This window comes from Telopea speciosissima, chromosome 1 (assembly GCF_018873765.1).
Source record: "Telopea speciosissima isolate NSW1024214 ecotype Mountain lineage chromosome 1, Tspe_v1, whole genome shotgun sequence".
In the NCBI taxonomy this organism is placed as follows: Eukaryota; Viridiplantae; Streptophyta; class Magnoliopsida; order Proteales; family Proteaceae; genus Telopea; species Telopea speciosissima.
The window spans coordinates 79,320,653-79,339,728 of record NC_057916.1 but is presented as its reverse complement, the minus strand read 5'-3'; the positions used below and the strand labels follow the sequence as shown (position 1 = coordinate 79,339,728).

The 19,076-nt window shown below is 39.6% G+C and overlaps 1 protein-coding gene across 1 annotated transcript; it reads right to left on the bottom strand.

Annotated features, from left to right (window-relative positions):
* Positions 1-7,824: 7,824 nt before the first annotated feature.
* Positions 7,825-10,227, bottom strand: LOC122667142 (protein HOTHEAD-like). The gene is made up of 5 exons (XM_043863349.1): positions 10,095-10,227; positions 9,194-9,835; positions 8,735-9,129; positions 8,088-8,653; positions 7,825-7,962 (listed from the first exon to the last, which is right to left on the bottom strand). The coding sequence occupies exons 1-5, from the start codon at positions 10,177-10,179 to the stop codon at positions 7,908-7,910; spliced, it is 1,743 nt and encodes a 580-aa protein (XP_043719284.1). The 5' UTR covers positions 10,180-10,227; the 3' UTR covers positions 7,825-7,907.
* Between the last annotated feature and the right edge of the window lie 8,849 nt (positions 10,228-19,076).

Below are 19,076 nucleotides of genomic sequence, written 5' to 3'. Positions count from 1 at the left end.
CTCTCTTGTCTCTAAACGGCGTAGGGGTGCAAGTTTGGCCTTGTCAGCCTGGACCCGTCCTAGCTCATCCTAAATCCGAACAGGGTCTGGGCTGAGATATTTGGCCTAATGGCAAGTCAGGGTTGGAAATTTCTGGCCATGGGTCAGGGTCGGGTCATATCAGGGTTGAAGTCTTAGGCTAAGTCAAAAACTCACAGAATGGTAAAATCGAAAATTGAATGAAACGAATTTTAAACATTTATATTAAAAAAAAATGATACTATTCTCATATAAATTGAAGAGTTTTTATTTGAAATACATGTTTTTAATGCTCAAAACAAGTATAACATCCAAAATTAATCCATATATATTCCACAACCCATTGTAAGTTTCAAGACATGTCATCTAATATCATCCAACATCAATTCCCAATTCATACACCATAATGTCATGAGTAATGTGGCTTGGCTATGGTGTTGCTCATTGTTATCAACACAACCAACACTCTCATAGAGTGATGCATGTTTAGTTACAGTTGAGAGTCATTGTTTTAGAAACCCTTTTTAATAGATGCATCAATTTATAATTCATTTTTATCAATCAGAGTTTGAGAGAGAGATATGGTCAATTAAGTAAGTCATTGTTCAACAAGTCCAAAGTTATAAAAATGCCAAAAAAAAAAAAAAAAAAAAAAAACAGGAACACGTTTAAAATGTGTTAAAACATAAATGTTTGTCGTTTTTCTTTCTATGTTTAAACATATGGCAAAACATGTTTAAAACGGTAAATTTTTTTACCAAGAACACATTTAAATGGAGTTTTAAAGCCGTTTTTGCTAACCAAGAGATGGATCAGACTATTGGTTTGGACCTTAAGGTGGTGGGGAGGGGGGTTCAACATGGCCTAGCTTGGCTGGGCTGGGCTGGTTTGGTGTTGACCCTAGCCGCATGCGATATTTTCTCAAGTCCCAACTCCCAACGCTGAGCAAGCCCAAGCCCCAGACCGGCCTTGGGCAGAGAAGTCTAGATCCTATCCAAGGACTGGCCCTGCAAAAGGAGGCTAGCTTTTAAAAATTGGGCCGGGTTGGGAGGTCGCCCAAATATTAAATGAATAATCCTAATCAAGGTATCCATCCATATAGATCAGTTGGGTTTGAGCCAGGATCCCTGGACTGTGGTGCTAGAGCTAAGTCTGAGGCCTTAACGCCTAGCTTGACTATAGGAAAAATGATATTAGAGCTTCAGTAGAATTGAAGGTTTATTTTGCTTTGAGTTAATCTTGGTGGTAACCATGCATGATGATGATAATAAGTTGTCAATATCTTGGCACATAAAAGATAAAACCTCTTACATATTAGGGAAAACGCCTATTATAAGATTAATTTTGGGTAAAGGCTGGGGCAGGCCAGCATGGAGCCCACTACCAGCACTTGGTCTGCATCTCTCCTTCCCTTGGAAAAGTTCCCCCTGCCCGGCTGCCCCACTCATGTCAGCCCCCACCATTGGTAGAGCCGCTAACTCTAAAAAAGCTAGCAGTGTGCTCAATCTCAGACCATATTTTAACTAGAGGTCGTCTAGTCGGGGATCACGGTGCTTAAAGCCTGCACCGTGATCATCCATTTAAGTATTTGGGTCGGGCTGGGCTTGATTGGATTCGATCGGGCTTCGGATTATAATCGGGTCTTAATCGAGCCTTAAACGATGCAGAACCAGGCTTTGGGCTTGTTTAAATATAAACATACTTTAAACGGTGCAGTCCATTACAATTGGATATTTACAAAGAGGTGTACCATCTTGCCACCTCTTCTATGTCTTTTTCTATTAAAATTGAATATTCCAACCATTCAAACAAAGCTGAAATAGTGCACTCGCGCTGGCCCATGTCCCATGATAAAAATTTAAGCTAAAAATTAAATGCATAAAAATATACCTAATACATCAGGTCTAGCCCAATATAAAGTTAATGTCATAAAAATATATCCAATACATCAGGCCCAACCCAACACAAAGTTAATGCCAAAAACAAATTTGGGCCAAATCAAACAAGGCCCAAGCCCATAGCAAAGTTGACAAATTAAAGGGTCGGGCTGTAACCGGTCAAGCTAGGTCGGGCCTGGAATTAGTCGGTCTGATCGGGCGCCCGAAAGGCTAGGATCCTACACCGGGACCGCCCAGTTAGTAAATGTGCCGAGTTGGGCTTTAGTTGGGCGGGCTCAATCAGGTCTACCGGACTTATTGACACCCTTAATTTTAACTATCCAAAATACCTTTTATTAAAAGGTTTTACCAATTATGGTGGTAGGTTAGTGTAACCAATCATAATTACACAAAGCAATCCTTCCCCCCCCCCCCCCCCCCTTACTATGAAACTGCTTGGGGTTGGGGTTGAAGGGAGTGCAAATTGCAAAAGGAGAAAAGGAAGAAAGCACATACCTCGCAAAGGTGGGTTCGTGCATACAAAGTTTGACCTGGGATGCGATCCTTGCCAACTAAAATAGCCCGCAACATTTGTCTTGGTGTCAGCTTTATTTCTTATCAATGAAACTGGCAAATAGAATGCTACCTGGTCATGTAGCCTCTACACCAGCATGGGGTCAATGAGAGTACACACAAAAGCATTTATTTGGATGGTGTTTTCGATTTCATTAGGGGCCAAGCAGTCTTTTTGCGAGCTCTTATATCTAGGTACAAGAACCACACAACCGATTAGTGTTCTTTTTAATTTCCTTAAGTAACTGATACGGCAAGGTAAGTACGCAATAGACATCCAAAGGGTATGGAAATTATTTTGTAAGAAGTAGCCCATTAACAATCAGGCTGGCCTCATTAGGTTTTCTTTCGAAATATGCTAAGGAATGGTTTGAGTGACGAAAAGATTCAATCCATACAAAGAGAGTGGTGTCATCTATGGTGACAATTGTATCATTGATCCGGATCTTTCAATGTTTTCAAAATTCTTGCAGGGAGAGGGATATACACTAGCACCTTGTAATGGAGTCTTATATGCTAGCTAGCATTCTAATTGATCACAGGATCCCTCGTTTTGCTTCTCAACCATTCATCGATCGTAAGTGGGATTGCTCATGTGGTTTCAAGCCTGGACCCCTGACACGTGTTGTTAATTCATTAGAGAACTAATCTTGTATGTATCACTAACGATATCAGATTTGTAGAGCTCGACACCGGTTGGAGGAGATGTCGGTCATGGGTAGAAGGGGACGCCGTGATGAGAGAGCCACCACCTGAGGGCACTCGACTAGGTGGATACCATTTCAAGGACAAAGTAGTTTGGGATGGTGATGAGCAGAGAAAATTTTGATTAGGTTGGGGGGTGGGGGGGGGGAGGGAAGAGAGAGGGATTCCAATTCACCTTTCATTACACCCTGTAGTGTGTAGATCATTTTTCCATAATTTAGTCTAAGACAAGATCTATACAACATTTTCTGTTGAAATCAACTAGAGCTTAAAACAAGTGTTTTGTTTTTGGTAAAAGCTTAAAACAAGTGTTACGGAAGTAATGCTTTCATCCCAAGAAAGAAAATAAATAGGGATGTAAATGGATATCCGAAAATTCGAATTCAATCTGTATCTGTATTTGTTTAGAGAAATTCAAATAAAAATTTGAATACTTACTAATAAAAAATTAAATAAGTAATGATCTTGAGGGTTTTTGAAGATTCAACGGGTTCTAGAATATGAGGAAAAGAGAATCATAATCTAAGAGATATGGATTGAGAGTGAATTGTGTCCGCTAGAGGGAGGAAGATCTGCTGGGTTACAAGGTAGAGATGTAAACGGATGGTTGAAAATCCAAATTCAATCCGTATCTGAATCCGTTTAGAGGTATCCGTATTCGATCAGGAAATATCCGAATCCGATCATATTAGATCCGTATCTGAGCCGAATCCGATCCGTTTATATACCTACCCTCACCCACAGTGCCCATTGGTGGAAAACTGCATGTTGGCATCGTGACGAACTTCCCTCCCTTCCGAAAAAAACAAAAGAAAAAAAAAAGAAAAGACACATGGCGATACGCAGCACACGTCGGTACTAGTGATTGGGTATTACCAAAAAAAAAAAGAAGATACTACTGATTGGGGTCTGCCTACCCTATAAGAGGACCTTTATCCCTGCTGTAACTAGAACGCTGCTGTGCGTATCGTGCTGCATAGCAATGGCCATGTGTGCACAATGGGGCCTGCTGTGCACACATGGCTGTTGTTGCACCGCATGATGCGCACAACAGCGCTCCAGCTACAGCAACGGATAAAAATTCATAAACCTTAGCCAAATATACGAAAAAGGTAAGGCCTTTTATTACCATTATATACCATAAAACAATGATTCCCTAGTTAATAGTAGATCGTAGCCCTTAAAAGAGGTGGGGTCACACACTAGTTGCCACTATTAAAGTTCCAATTGATAATGTTTCTATTCCATATAAGTATTTTTTTACTTACAAAATTTGTTTTTTGGATTATTAAAAAATATTCTTGTAAGTTAATAATGTGTTTGGTAAAAAAAAATATTTGAAAAAAAATCCTCTCCAATTCCCTAAAAATGCAGTGCAGTGGAGTTCATGGTGGAGATGTCGACACTTGGCAAACGTGACATCCAACGGTGCCGAGCTCACGAAGAAAAAAAAACTGAGGCAGTGCAACTTGGACTGTTGGAAATCACATCTGCCAGGTGTTGACCTCTCCATCCCAAACATTGATCTCTACGTCCTACTTCAATTCTACAACCCCCCACCCCCAACTTTACAACTTCCCCACTCCAACCTTAAACTTGATTAGTGACCAAAACATTTAATGAGATCATGCAAATCTATCTTCCATTTTAGGTCGCAATCAAAGTGTCTTTTCCATTAAACTTCTCAACTTCCTTTTTTCTCAATGTTGAAGCCCGTCTTTTTCTGAAGGCGGATGAGATGACATAATCCATGGCCAAGGAAGAAGCCATGGTAGATGTAAAAGGATAGGATTCATGTTTAACAATTTTAGGGAAACTGAGAAAAATAAAGAAAAATAAATCCCATTTTCCCAATTTTCTATGTCATCTATTTAGATAGAAAGGTGAGGAGGCGATGTGTTTTTCATGACTTGAATTCATGACGTGGTGTCCAACTCTGATACCAAATGTTAGGTACTTGATTGATACGCCAAAACTTCAGAGTTGATGGAATGCATTAAATTAAGCCCTTTAACCTATCCCATATTGTTGGGATATCCACACATAAGGCAAAAAAAGAATGGTCCTACCGGATATGAAAGGGGATGTGGGTGGGTTAAAAGGTACTTGGGCACCCTCTCCTTAACGGCTAGCTTTTGAGGGTGAGACCCAAGTTCCTAATAAGTGATATCAAAGTCGGGCCCTAGAAATTTTAGTTTGGTCGAGGATTCTCAGGGTTTGATCTCAGGCTCTACGTCATCTCTCGCGTGGAGGGGGAGATCGGGATCTTAGGTTCCATGTGTTTGCCATCTGTATGGAGGGAGAGATTGTTGGGATATCGATGCATAAGGCAAAAAAAAAAAAAAAAAAAAAAAAATGGTCTCACATCGAATATGAAAGGGGATGTGGGTGGGTTAATAGGTACTTAGACACTCTCTCCTTAACCGCTAGCTTTTGAGGATAAGACCCAAGTTCCTAACACATATTAGGTTGGCCCAAACATATACTAAAGTGGGCCCCTTTAAGCACATAACAAAACATTCGCGTAGAGGGGAAGATTGTTGGGATATCCACACACAAGACAAAAAAAAAAAAAAAAAAAAAATCGGATAGTCCCACATCGGATTTGAAAGGGGATGTGAGTGGGTTAATAGATACTAGGCACCCTCTCCTTAATGGCTAGTTTTTGAGAATGAGACCTAAGTTCTTAACATATACTAGACTGGCCCAATCTAGCACTCATACTTAAGCACATAACAAAACAATACAAACAAGCAAATCAAATATGTGTTTGGAGCAAATCTACCATGCATTGTTAGCTATCCTTTTAACGTTGTCTTCATCATCTCCCTCCTATTGTTCCTCTTCTCTCTCTCATCCTCAATCAAGAAAGATCAAATGGGAAGAGGAGAAGGTGGAGAGTTGGGGTTGGGGGAGGGGGTGGTGGTGTTTTAGAAGTCAAAGGTGCGTTGGGGTGGGGCAGGGTTGAGATAGATTAGAGAAACGAAAGAGATGGTGAGAGGGGGAAATGAGAGAGATGACAAAGATGTGAGACTGTGCCTTCGTGAGAGGGGAGGTGGCCGGTCAGGTTCAGAGAGTGGAAGGTGGGAGAGGAGGGAGAGATAGGAAAAAAGTGGGGGAGGGGTTGATCGAGTATTGAATGTGGGGCGAGCCCTTCATTTTTGTTCTTTTCCCAATTTAAGTTTGTTCTTCTTTTATCATTTTTTTGGTCTGGTTCTCTACAAATTAACAGAAGAATGAATCAGTGTAATCAAACACATTTATGTTCTTTTTTAATTCTAAAAGAACAGAACAACAATAGAAATACTTATAACGAATGTTGCCAAATAGAAGCTAATTGGTCTAACAATAACATAAAAGAATGGGTTTGACATCCACTGTGTTCCGCATCGTTAGCCACATCATCACCAGTCAAGGTACAATGAACTTTACTAAAAATGAAAAAAAATAGTCAATGTACGGTGAAGATAAACTGTGATGTGAGTCTCCCTTTCGATTCACAAAAGGGCAGTATGGGTTTTATTGTTGATATTATCATGGTAATCCTCTTCTTGTCATGCCAATCCCAACAAGATTTGCTAATGTTGCAACTGGTGAGGCCTTAGCTATCCGATCATCACTACTGGAGGTTGTTTCATAAGGATTTGGAAGAGTGGTTCTGGAATCAGTTGACAAAGATGTGATTTCCTAACTACAGAAAGAAATCACATCATCCCGACTGACGTTGAGAAGCATTTTGGAGGACATTATTCATCTCTCTTTCTTTGAAGCATGTAACTTTTGTTTTATTTTAAGAGAGATTAACAGCTTGGCCGACTCTCTGGCAAGGAGGGCTTTATCAGTGACGTGTCCGATGGTCTATCCCATTTTCGATCCATGGCTTGTAGAGATGTGTATTCTTCAATCAGGAGTTTTCACGTTTTCTCAATAAAATCATCTCACCAAAAAAAAAAAAAAAAAAACATCCATTACGTTCTAGTAATTAAACGGATTGGCCGCCAGAGAATTTGATTTTGATTTTATCAGAATTGGTTATAATCAAGTAAGAAACCAGTCTGAATTAATTTGAAATCTATCCAAATTGGAATTAAAATCCGATTCGACCAGAACCGATAATCCAATTCCAATTCCTCTATAAATGGATGGGATGGATAATGGGTAATTAATTTTTTTTTGGTAAAAGGGAGATTCATTGATTAAAAGAGTCATTACAAGCAGTGTCATCTGCGTTTATAACTGCAGAAGCCACAGAGAGATAAGAGGCCAATCAATTGATAACTCGTCCCAAATGGCCGACCTGACCAAAGAATCTGCTACACAATTAGCAACCTAGGAACAAAAGAGAAACAGCAGGAAATGGTAATGGGTAATGGGTGTTCTTGTTTTTGTCAATTATATGCTTGGTGTACCTAAAATGACGATTGTTAATTCCAGTGGCTAATATCATACTAGCCCACTTAATAGCTAATTGTGTTAATTCTCCTGACAATTTATCAAACACTTTAAATGCCAATAACTGAAGCCGTTTAGATTTTAGTGAGAGAGAGAGAGATGGAAATTGGGCTTTCATGTCAACCAGGCTTACATCCTCTCTGCACAAAAGTGATTTCCATTTTATTTAGTTTGGAACACAGAAAGCAGTCCTCTTCCTCACTAATACACAACAACACACGCACAGACACTTATTACTAATTCCTTAATAATTAATTAAATGCAGGACCCTCTGATCATATCTTAATTCGAGCTTTTCCTTTCAAATCTCTCTTTTAGAATCCTGATTCCCATATACCTGCATCATCCAAATAAAAAATTAACAACGTGAACTCCAAATTAATCAACTATTAATCTGACAAAAGAGACAGAATAAGAAGAAGAAGATGATGATGATGAAGAAGATGCCATGACTATGTTTACCTTCCAAGCATCATCACAGTGGCTTGAGGATTTGTACCAGGGGAGTCATGGAAGGTGGAGCCATCAACAACCCTTAATCCATCTATTCCAAGAACCTTATAATCCCGATCAACAACCCTGCCCACTTGACACCCTCCATGATAATGCCATATGGTCATGACTGTGTCCTTGCAGAACTGCTCCAACGACGTCGAATCGTTGTCATGCCTTGGTCTCAAGTTCACTGGGTAATTTGAGGTCATGTTGATGAGGGCTTGTGTGGAGAGATATGGGTACCTGAAATTGGAGAAGGCCTTGGATTCAATCACCTTCTCTATGGTTCTAAGCCCATCAACACATCTCTTTAAATCCTCTGGTTCTTTGAAGTAATTGAAGGTGACTGACGGGTTGTCCTTTGGGTTTCTGTTCCGGAGCTCAAGATGCCCTCTTGAAATAGGACCCATGACCTTCTCTAAGATGAACCCCCCTCTGAAAGCCTCATTACTAAGAGCTTTCATGGCTTCTGTTGCTTTTGCTATAGCTTCTGGTGTCCTCTGCTTTGGGGGTACAATCGACAACTGCCCAGTCTGCAACAAAAGATTGGCTTAATTTTGAAGATTGCACAGATGAATCACAGAGAGGAGATTCAATGAGAATTAAATCAGAACCTGAGGTGAGAACATCCCAAAGTCTCTCTTAGGAGAGGTTGAGGTCTGAGCAAAATTGCTTCCACTAGAAGCTTCAATGTAGCTTCCGAGTTTAGTAATGCCCACCACTTGAATGAGAGAAACCTCAACAGGGTTGGGGGAAGGGATGAAGATGGCATTCATGGGGTTGTCCGCCATTCCTTGACCCACCAAGGGCTGGTCCAATGTCACCTTGATGTTGTGGGACTTAAGGTGCTTGGCTGGACCCACCCCACTCAGCATCAACAGCTGTGGACTTCCAAGGGCTCCTGCTGATATGATTATCTCATTCATCGACCCCTTCTTCAAGTAGGCTCTGTGTTTCACTCCTGCTGCATCTCTGAACACCACTCCATGTGCTCTCGGTCTTATCTTCCCTGTATTAAGAAGAATTAATTTCGTTTATGAAGGCATTCAGGGAATTGAGTTCTTAATTTTTACCTTTGGTCCTAAACAAGATTCTGTGAACGGTGGCATGTAGAAGACCTGTGAGCCCTTTGGGGTTGGCATACCGAAGCAAATCAGCAGCAGTGTGTCGATGGCCATTAGAATCGAAGATAGTTCCACCAACCTTAGTCCCATAAATGTGATCATAAGTGAAGCCATTATAAGGTAACACACCAGCTTCAATTAGTCCATCTCTAACGGCGGATTGCCACTGAAGCATAGGGGGCTTGAAGGCCACCATCTTCTCAACCCATTGGTAGGACTGGTTCACTAGTCCACCATCCCACCCAGCGTCCCTGACGTAGTCAGTGCTGGCCCGGGTGTAGAACCCAGCGTTCAAGCAACTTCCGCCTCCTAAAACGCGTGCACGGGTGTTGAAGACGCCGTCCTCAGAGACGAAGCGTTGGGAGGCAGAGGTTGGGGAGGTGTCGGCTAGGGTGTCACCAAAGGATCCTAAATTGGTTATGTTTTGGTTGCCGTAGGGAGACCCTCCTCTCTCGATCAATAAGACACTGGCGTTGTGAGAAAGTGTTGCGGCCAATGGGCAGCCGGAAGTTCCTCCGCCGACTATGATATAGTCGTAATATGACACCGCCGGCTCTGAATCTGCTTGTTTAAGAAATGTATAGTTTGGAACTGCAAAATTGGAAAATGAGTAAGTTTAGTCAATCATGCAGAGAATGTGACTAGAAAGATCTAAAAGAGTTGACGATAGTTTCAAAATAGTTCTATCAAAGTTCCTAACAAATGGTTAATTTCCACGTATGCTTAAACCAGAAAAGAAACATAACGTAGCATAATTTGAATGTCTAGAATCTAGACGAGTGAGTGGATTTCATCTGTGCACCTAAGAGTATACAAGAATGGTTCACAGCTAGCCTTTGAATGTCTATACCTTTTTGGGCGTGACAGAGTCCATGAAAACAGAGAATTCCAGTAATGGCTGTGCTAATCAGTCTCCACCACCATCCACAACCCATGATGGTGATCTAAGTAGGTTTTGAGCTTCAAACACAATCCTCCTCAATACCAACTAGTTGGATTCCTTGAACAAAAATTAAAAAACCAAACTGAGAGTACTATAAATAAACCACTCCCAAACCCAACAACATTAACGGCGAAAGCTAAGGGACGATACAAGAATTTCATGTCTCACATTTTACGCGATAGAAGATAATAAATAGCTCAACTACCAAATCGTACTCATTAAAAGAGATTCAATTAGATCACTTGAATCTTCTCTGAAACTGAGAAATGCAGAGATGTGTGACATCTCCATGCATGAAAACTGCAAAGCAAGCAATCCTTCAACTTTGAAAAGACACAGGTGGTTCTGTGCTTGAAATTTAGGCCCTTAGATGCATCTTTATTGTTTACTCTTTGTCTCAGATTTGGCCATGGATGGAAGAAAACCAATAATCCATGTTGGATAAGTAGCTGATATGTGAGCTGTAAATGTGTCCCGCATGGATGGATAGATAGATGCAATTGTCGACATAATAAATGAGAGAAAAACGGTTGGGAATTAAATTTTTTTTTTTTTTTTTTTTTTTTTTTTGGTGAGCAGCTGGGAATTAATTACCTGCAACTAATATCTACTACTCTGCTGCTCCTACTTAAAAACTTGGGTTTATTGCTCCTTTACATGGAGCAGTGGATCTCAATTCTCTAATTCCTAAAGTGAGACGTTTCACAGTTTTACGTATCTCTCACTCATTTTGCCTAGTGCGTGCAGGCTGTAGAATCAGCAATTCGACTCCTCTACTTTCGCCTGTCCCTACTGTCGTGTGCGCCCCACACACAAGTAAGGCAGATTGTACCGCCTTACCCCTGCCCGAGTGGGGGTAGGGTGGTACTTTCCACCCCATTTGTGTGTGGGGCACACGACAGTACCGGGCAGGCGAAAGTAGAGGAGTTGAATCCGGATAACAATGTACTTTAAATTTGGCGAAGCTAAAGTGTTAACACGGTTTGAGGTATCGGTACCATGGCGATGCATACCGGTTTTGCATGGGAAAATTGTCTCCTCTAGTTCCTTGCCCAGGATAGTTCCTCAATGCCTCTATTAGGGGGTGGGGGGTGGACCCCATCTGGGCAGAGTGTTCGGGCAGGGGTAGGGTGGTCATTGCGCCCCCTTGTTGGAGGCACTGGGGAATTGGGCTAGGCAGGCGTAGGGTGGTCATTGCACCCCCTTGGTAGAGGCACTGGGGAACTGGGTCGGGCAGGGAACTGGAGGGGATAAAGATCCTTTTGCATGTAATTGATCCCAACATTGTGTCAATACCATATCGGCGACACAGTACGACCAAGGGGTAAAATGGTGAAAAAATCATTATTATAGGAGATTCAGGGGTAAATTTGTTCGATATGGCTGATCGTTCCAATACCGTATTGGTTTTGCAAGTGACCGATACCCGATCCGATCGCGCACTAAAACCATGAGTGTTAGATTCGATCTTTTAGCAACAGTCTTGGTGGGGTTCTCCCCCGGCTTGGGTTGGTTTAGTCCCAAACCAAGGGTGTGAATTTCAATCCAAAATCAAATCGATTGAACCAAAATTGATAAATCATTTATTAATCTATTCAGTTTGGTTTTAATAAACAAAGTTGTTTATTAAATGGTTCGGTTTTGATTTTAAGAAGGAAAATCATTTGAACTGTTGGTTTTGAACCAATTAAAACCAATTTGAATCGATACGTTATTGCACTGGTTGTACATACTAAATCGATTTTTTTTTTTAAAAATCTATGTAGTCCGGCATTCTATACACACTCTCTAAGTCTCATGTAAATTATGTTTTGTAGATGATTTATACCATGTAAATTATGTTTTTATTTCTTAAGTCACAATTTGGGCCCAGATGCCGTGGTTCAAGCCCAGCAGCATCAAGATTTCTATATTGAACTTAAAAAATTGGCTGGCTAAAACTAGCTACTAACTCGAACCCAAAACAATAACCGAAACCTAATTCTATAAAACAAAAATTTAATTAAAACCACTTAATTGGATTGGAGCCATTTATTATTTGATTTCGATTTGAGATATTGGAAGCGTTAAATAAACAATTCGATATTGGTTTCTACCCTTCATACTTTGAACCGAAATGATTAATTGAAATCGAACCAATTAATACCTTTACTAGAAACTCTTTCTGATTGGGGTTTGTATTACCTTTACATAGTTAAGAATAGGGATATCAATTGGTTGGGCCCGGTTGGTTTCGATCGGGCCTTAGCGGTCCCTACCAATTTAAAGCCTTGCACTGTTACCCATTGTTGGTTGGTCAGTTACCAGTCCATAATTGGATTATAAATGGGCTAGTTGGGTTAATCGGTCTACAAAATGGGCTAATCAGACCATAACCAGGTTAATAAGCTATAACCGCTATATAAATGGTTGGTACAAGTCCCGATCAGACACCCATAGGGCTACTCCCAAATGCCGATTCTGACCAAATGTTAATCAGGCTAGGTCCGACACCGGACCATTTACTAATCGGTCAATCTGATTTTGGGTTAATTGGTCAGTTCCAGTTGAATTTTTGACACCCATAATTAGGGGTGTCAAAACCTAGTATAAACTGATAAAACAGACCGAAAACTTGGATCAAACCAAACCGATCCTTATCGAATTTGTATTGGGTTGAGGTATGATAAGATCGGCTGAAAATTGGACCGCATCGAACCAATCGATATCTAAACCAAAGTCGAACCGAACAAAAACCGATAAAAAAATTTCATTGTGCAGAGGTTATGAATATTTGAATTGATTATCCATTGATTTCAATATTAGTGAGAATATTTTTGGTCAACGAGTATGAGGTTATGAATATGGAAATTGATTTATAACAATGCTTCCATTGATTTCCTTGTTCATTATACAAATTAATTAGATATTTAAATAAATGATTTGATAGTAAGATTCATTTTATGATTTCAATATTAGTTACCTTTTCACTGATTAGTTATCAATTGATTTCAGTATTAGTTATTTTTCTCTTACAATGATAAACAATTATTGGATTTGTAATATTAATTTTCCTACAATCTGTATTTATCCATTGATTTCAATATTAGTTATCTTCCCTTTACAACGTATCCCTTTTGCTCCGATTATAACATGAACACATCAAATCAATTTTCCCGTTCCTTTTTGTTTATATGTTTGATTTGGGTAAGATGATTTAAATTATTTTTATCGTATCTTTCATCACTACAGATTATGGATGTAAACTTTCATTGTGGTTCAAGTCCGAAAATAAACCAATCAAAATCTATAATAATCCGATATTGAAAAAACGAATTAAATCGAAACCGTATCGAACCAAAACCAACCGACAATCAAAATTATTTAATGGTTAGATTTCGGTCTCTCATTCCTACATCGAAACCAGACCAAATCGATCGTTTACTACCTCTAATGGTAATTAAGATAGGGTTTTGTATTTAGAAAAGCCCATACACGCATTGGGTCTACTAGAAAAATTAATGAACTCCCTTGCATGTTTGAGCAATGTGTATTGGTAAAATCCCAAGGGTGACAACATAAAAGTCTCAGCAGCATGGCATGAGGTATCGGTATCGGTATCGGATTACCTGAATTGGATCAGTATCGATCGAGGTCGATACCAATACTTGGCTGATCTTGAATCAAGAATCAATACCGAATCAAAGGTAAAATCATAAAATAAATAAAAAAAATTCATTTTTTTAATAAAAAAATAAATAAAATTAACCCATCCGTGCCAATATGGGTCGATCCGAATCGGTATTAAATCTGTGTTGACCAAGACCGATACCGATACCTCAATCCCTTCTTGGGAGTGACCACTTTTTGTGCAATTACTGAAAATTAGGTTTGTTTCTAATCGGCACCGCCCGGGACCCTACAAAAGGGAAAATTATCACCTCCAGTTTGCTGACCGGCCCAGTTCCCCAGTTCCTCTAATAGGGGGATGGTGGACCCCACCCGGGTAGGGTGTTTGGGCATGGGTAGAGAGGTCATTTCAGCCCCTCTTTGTTAGAGGAACTGGGGAACTGGGCCGGTCAGCAAACTAGAGGTGATAAAGATCCCTACAAAAGTTGAACTAGTACACCAGAATTGGGGCCAACACCTTTGAATGATTGGATCATTGGGGTCCATTAATTTCTTTTAGGTCTTATACTCTTATTTCATCCATGACAAAATAGGGTCACCTGAGAATTTATTTTGTCAGAATATGTCATCAATTAGGATCGATCATGAGAATTTAACCATTTATTTTGAAGGTTTTCAATTCTCTTCAAAATTTTGTTTTTTGATCAAATTAAAAACCAATGTAAGTAAAAAAATAAAAATTCATGATTAATTGAATTGAAAAATAGAAAAATAGAAAAATAGAAAAATGAAATACACACCTTGTTAGTGTGTACTTCCCTTTCACAATCTCTCTCCTGTCTCTCTTGTCTCTTCTCGTTAAATATGTGGGGTCACTTCTCTGTCATTAAATATACTGTTTTGTTATCTGTCATTGATTCTAAGTATAAGATATTAATATAAACAGGCAACATATAGATCTATCTCCCTCAAAAAAATTACATGGTGTTGCCGCAAAATCCGACCTAATATCCAACCTGATCGAGTGGTACTGCAGAGGATTGAAACAGAAGACAAAGGAGCGCCGACCTGAATCGATTAGTAGGTTTCGATGCCTAAGTCAGATATCTGCAAGAGATAAAGTACTCAAGTCTAAAAAGTTGGAAAATGAGAGACCCCCATACCTGGAATAGTTGCTTCTATTTATAGGTTCGAGTTGCTGGACTGGTACTAGAACGATGTGCTTGTAGATGATAACTTGGGTGTCATGTAATCCTAGGTGTCTTCCCTAGGGCTTGACTCCTGTCGGGTTTGGGATCATGCTGAAAGTGTGACTTTAATCGGTCCTGGGTTGGGGTTAAGTTAGTTAACCCCAGGTGCTCTTGCATTCCGAATCCTAAGTCCGGTCTAAATTATCCTGTCCGACTTCCACCTGGTCTAGCGACCGACTTGGTTTAGTCGTGGTGGGATCTGTTTTGTCGCTAGCTTGGTCATTGGGACTTTGGGTCAATTATATACATCGCTCGTCCACATCGGCTCGGTTTGTCTTTTTGCTCGTAGATTGGATTGGCCTGAGCCAACCTGCGACGTGTCCTTCGAGGATTGGGTTGAGCCAAACTTGGTTCATCACATGGATTCATTATCATATTGGAAAGCTCGGATCCTTGGCCATTCACATTCACACCATAATACTTGTTGTGTGCCTGGTAGGATCTAATCTAGAATATGAACATTATATTGGACTAGTCTACTATGAGATAAACTAGAATATTTGACGTTGCACGTTTCATTAGTTTTGGAACTTTTGATACCTAACAATATACCAATCCCTATAACACACATTTAAAAGATCGATCCTTCCTTTGGACATAATAGAGTAAACGCTAGACATGGCAAAAAATGATTAATTAACATTGTAATATTGAGGAAAAGATTCTCTGAGCCAACTAGTAGTGTGTACATTAGCACCTTCTCTCTCTATCTCTCTCTTTTTTTTTTGATAAACTCTATCTCTCTCCTTTTCTCACATGAAATGATCTATCTACTCCATATATATGAAATCAACTTTTTTGTCACTCCTCATTGCTGCGTTCTCTACAGTCACTTGGTCACTCAAAGAACCCTCACCCTTAGGCCCTGAATGTTTAGAGGGGACTTAGGTGGGGTGGGAGAATTGGAGTGGAAAAATGCTGATATGACACTTCAAAATTCCACCCTTATCTTGTTTGGTTAATTTGGGGTGGTGAACGTACAAAAGCCCAGGAGACATTAATAATTGTTTTGTCTGCTGATGTGGAACCTCAAAATCCCACCCCTTTATTATCCAAAGTCCTTAAGGTGGGACTTTGGTTACTATTCATTAAAAAAGTAACTTTATCTCAAATTTACCTTTAACAGTTCCATCCCCAACAAAACTCCACCAACATGTGGATCCCACTTTCCCTACAATCCCACCCCACCTTCCCCTCTAAACAAACGGGGCCTTAATATTATGTCTCTTGCATTCTTAATCCTACCACTCAGGTGCTCTCTTTCTCTCCACGTTTGTGTCTTTTTATTTTGAATTAATTTGTTGTCTTAGGTGCTGTTTAATTAGGTTTAGACTTCTTCAGGTGTGTTAGTTTGTAGTTCTCACTTCAATTCCCAAATACTGTAAAGAAATGTCGTAGAAGAATGAGAATCTTTTGGTGTTTGGAAATTATAATACAATGGGTTTCAATCAATAAATGAGATCCAACATCCAACAATTTCCTTTTCCCCTATTATTTCATTCTCTTTCCAATTTCCATTTTGTTCAATACTTGGGTGATGGATTTGTTTAACAACCTTCATATGATAGTTAAAACTGAGAAAGGAAGTTCGTATAGGCTGGCTGAGGCCATTAATGGACCTTGTCTATCTTGTTGCCCTTTTGGGACTGAACCCTTAATCTGAAGACTGATCTGTCAAGTCAATTGGCCCTCATGTAGGATTCATCTTCAGCCAATAATTCATTAGAAAATACTAACTGGACTACCCTTTTATATCATTAAAATGATATAAAGTTGGGCCTGCAGAGAATTGAATGTTGTATCTGCATCAGAATAATTTATAATGGAGCATTTTAAGTTCTTTTTCTCATGGGTTCATGGATATCTCGGTGGGGGAAAGAATGGTATAGCCTAAGGGTGCAAGTTTGGACCCTATAAATCCGAATCCATTCAGAAAAATTCAGAGCATGAATTGGGCTTTTAGTCTGTGAGCTGGGTTAGGTTTGGGATTGCTAGGTCGGGCTTGGCCTGGGCTGAGCCCTAAGTATTAAGGAAAACAAGGAGAATTCAAATTCAAATCCAATCAACGGTTTGCATGTTGATCGAGTCAAGCCTTATCCCACATAGAGTGCTAATGACTTATCCTCTCCTTATCTCTTCTCTTCATCTCCTTGTGTATAGGAATTTGTTTAGCATTCAAACTCATCTTTTATTTGTTATTTGAATTTCAAATTCAAATGTAACGGTGTACATCACATACAATATAAATACACCAACACCGTGAACTCCAAAGTGCGGTGAACTCTTATCCAAAGCTATTGCTTGTTATCTTATCTTCTTCCTTAACTCTTATCCTTTCACTAAGAACATCGGGCTGGACATGGGTTTTCAAGAACCTAGCCCAGTTGGGCCAGTTTGTAACCTCATTAGGACTTGGGAGTAAACTGATTCTCCATTTGGTTGCAAGGAATTAGAAGAAAGCAAAGTAAAACTTTTTGTAATCATTATACAATATGATTCTATAATCACTTAAAAGGCTCATGTTCTCTGTGTTGCAGCGCAGGCTGCACCCAGACACATGGGCCTGCCACAAAAGGGGAGGGGGCAGGATGGTCATTGCGCCCGCCCCCATGTGTCTAGGCGCAGCCTGCGCCCCCAGCACAGAGAACATTCTCCCTTACTTAAATCTATTACTCATCGTTTGTCTCTACTGGGGTTTTTTTTTTGGGACTGTTTTGCCTATAGCGTGCGAAAGAGAGAGAGAGAGAGAGAGAGAGAGGTATTGATTTGCCTAATATTTTAGTTCAGTTGTTGCTCTCCACAAAATATTTCCAGTTTGATATTTGAATTTGTCTTGTCAGCTATATTTGCTTTCTTGAATTCCTGGTTGATATCTACTATGCGTGTATTTTTGGGTTATATAGTCACACACTCTTACCATATGAGTTTTCATATTGATCTTCTGACTAGGATAATTAATCTCATTACACAATCATAGGATAATTGATAGGATAATTGATTTCATTACTCAATCATAGGAGTTAAATAGGGACTAATTTTGGGTGATTGACCCTTGTAATCTTGTATAAATTAGCACACTTACATCAATGGAAATACACTAATTCAAATCCCATCGTCTTTGGGTTATACATTTAATAGAAACATTTCAAGGTCACGCGAAACATGTTAAGGTCAATTTTCATTTCATTGAGAGAAATACATTGATGGCTTCATTTCTCTTCCCTACATTGCTTCATCACATTAGTATCTTGTTGACAATTTCTCTTCCGTACATTGCTTCATCACATTAGTATCTTGTTGACAATATTTATGCTGTCAACCCAATATCAGTTTGAGGGAAAGTGTTAAGATGAAGAGGGATTCTACTGGACTTCTTGTATATATTATTATCTTCTGTTATATTACATACCCATCTGGGTATTTCTGTACTTTTGCATATTCCATATATAAAAGAGCTTCTTTGAGGGTAAGTGGCGATAAAGTAATAACCCTCTAAATCAGTCCTAGTGTTTTGGAAATTCCAAATAAATTTAAGGTTTTTTTTTTTGGGTAGAAAAAGGATATACGAGATTCCTGAATCCACGGAGTAGATAAACGCCAGACCAACCGACTCGACACAGAAAGGGCCCTCCTAGCCAGAGTGTCAGCCATACTGTTACAATCTCTGGGAATATGCATGAAGCAACAGGACAGAAAGAAAGTAGCAAGGTGGAGAATGTCCTCCACAAGTGGCGAAAGGTGTCTAGGAATTGTGCCTTTGCTGTGATCTTCGATTTATATCGACCACATACAATAGGGGGTGAAAGTTTAATGATGAAACTGACCGTTCAGGAGATTCTAATCTCTTCATCTTTGGTGGTGAAAAACTTTCTCCATGACAAAAGCAACTAATAACTGAAAAAGGATTTCATAAAACTGATTGAGAAATTATACCTTCTAAATCTAACAATTGACTGCAAGTCAACTATACAGCATGACATGAAAAATTAACAAAAAAACAACCCCTTCTAAGAAAGAATAGATTGCCACA

Coding starts and splice junctions, on each gene's coding strand:
- LOC122667142 (XM_043863349.1), bottom strand. CDS start 10,179: ATGGGTTGTGGATGGTGGTGGAGACTGATTAGCACAGCCATTACTGGA. Junction 9,130..9,193: donor AATCTTGTTTAGGACCAAAG/GTAAAAATTAAG, acceptor TTCTTAATACAG/GGAAGATAAGACCGAGAGCA. Junction 7,963..8,087: donor ACTGTGATGATGCTTGGAAG/GTAAACATAGTC, acceptor TGGATGATGCAG/GTATATGGGAATCAGGATTC.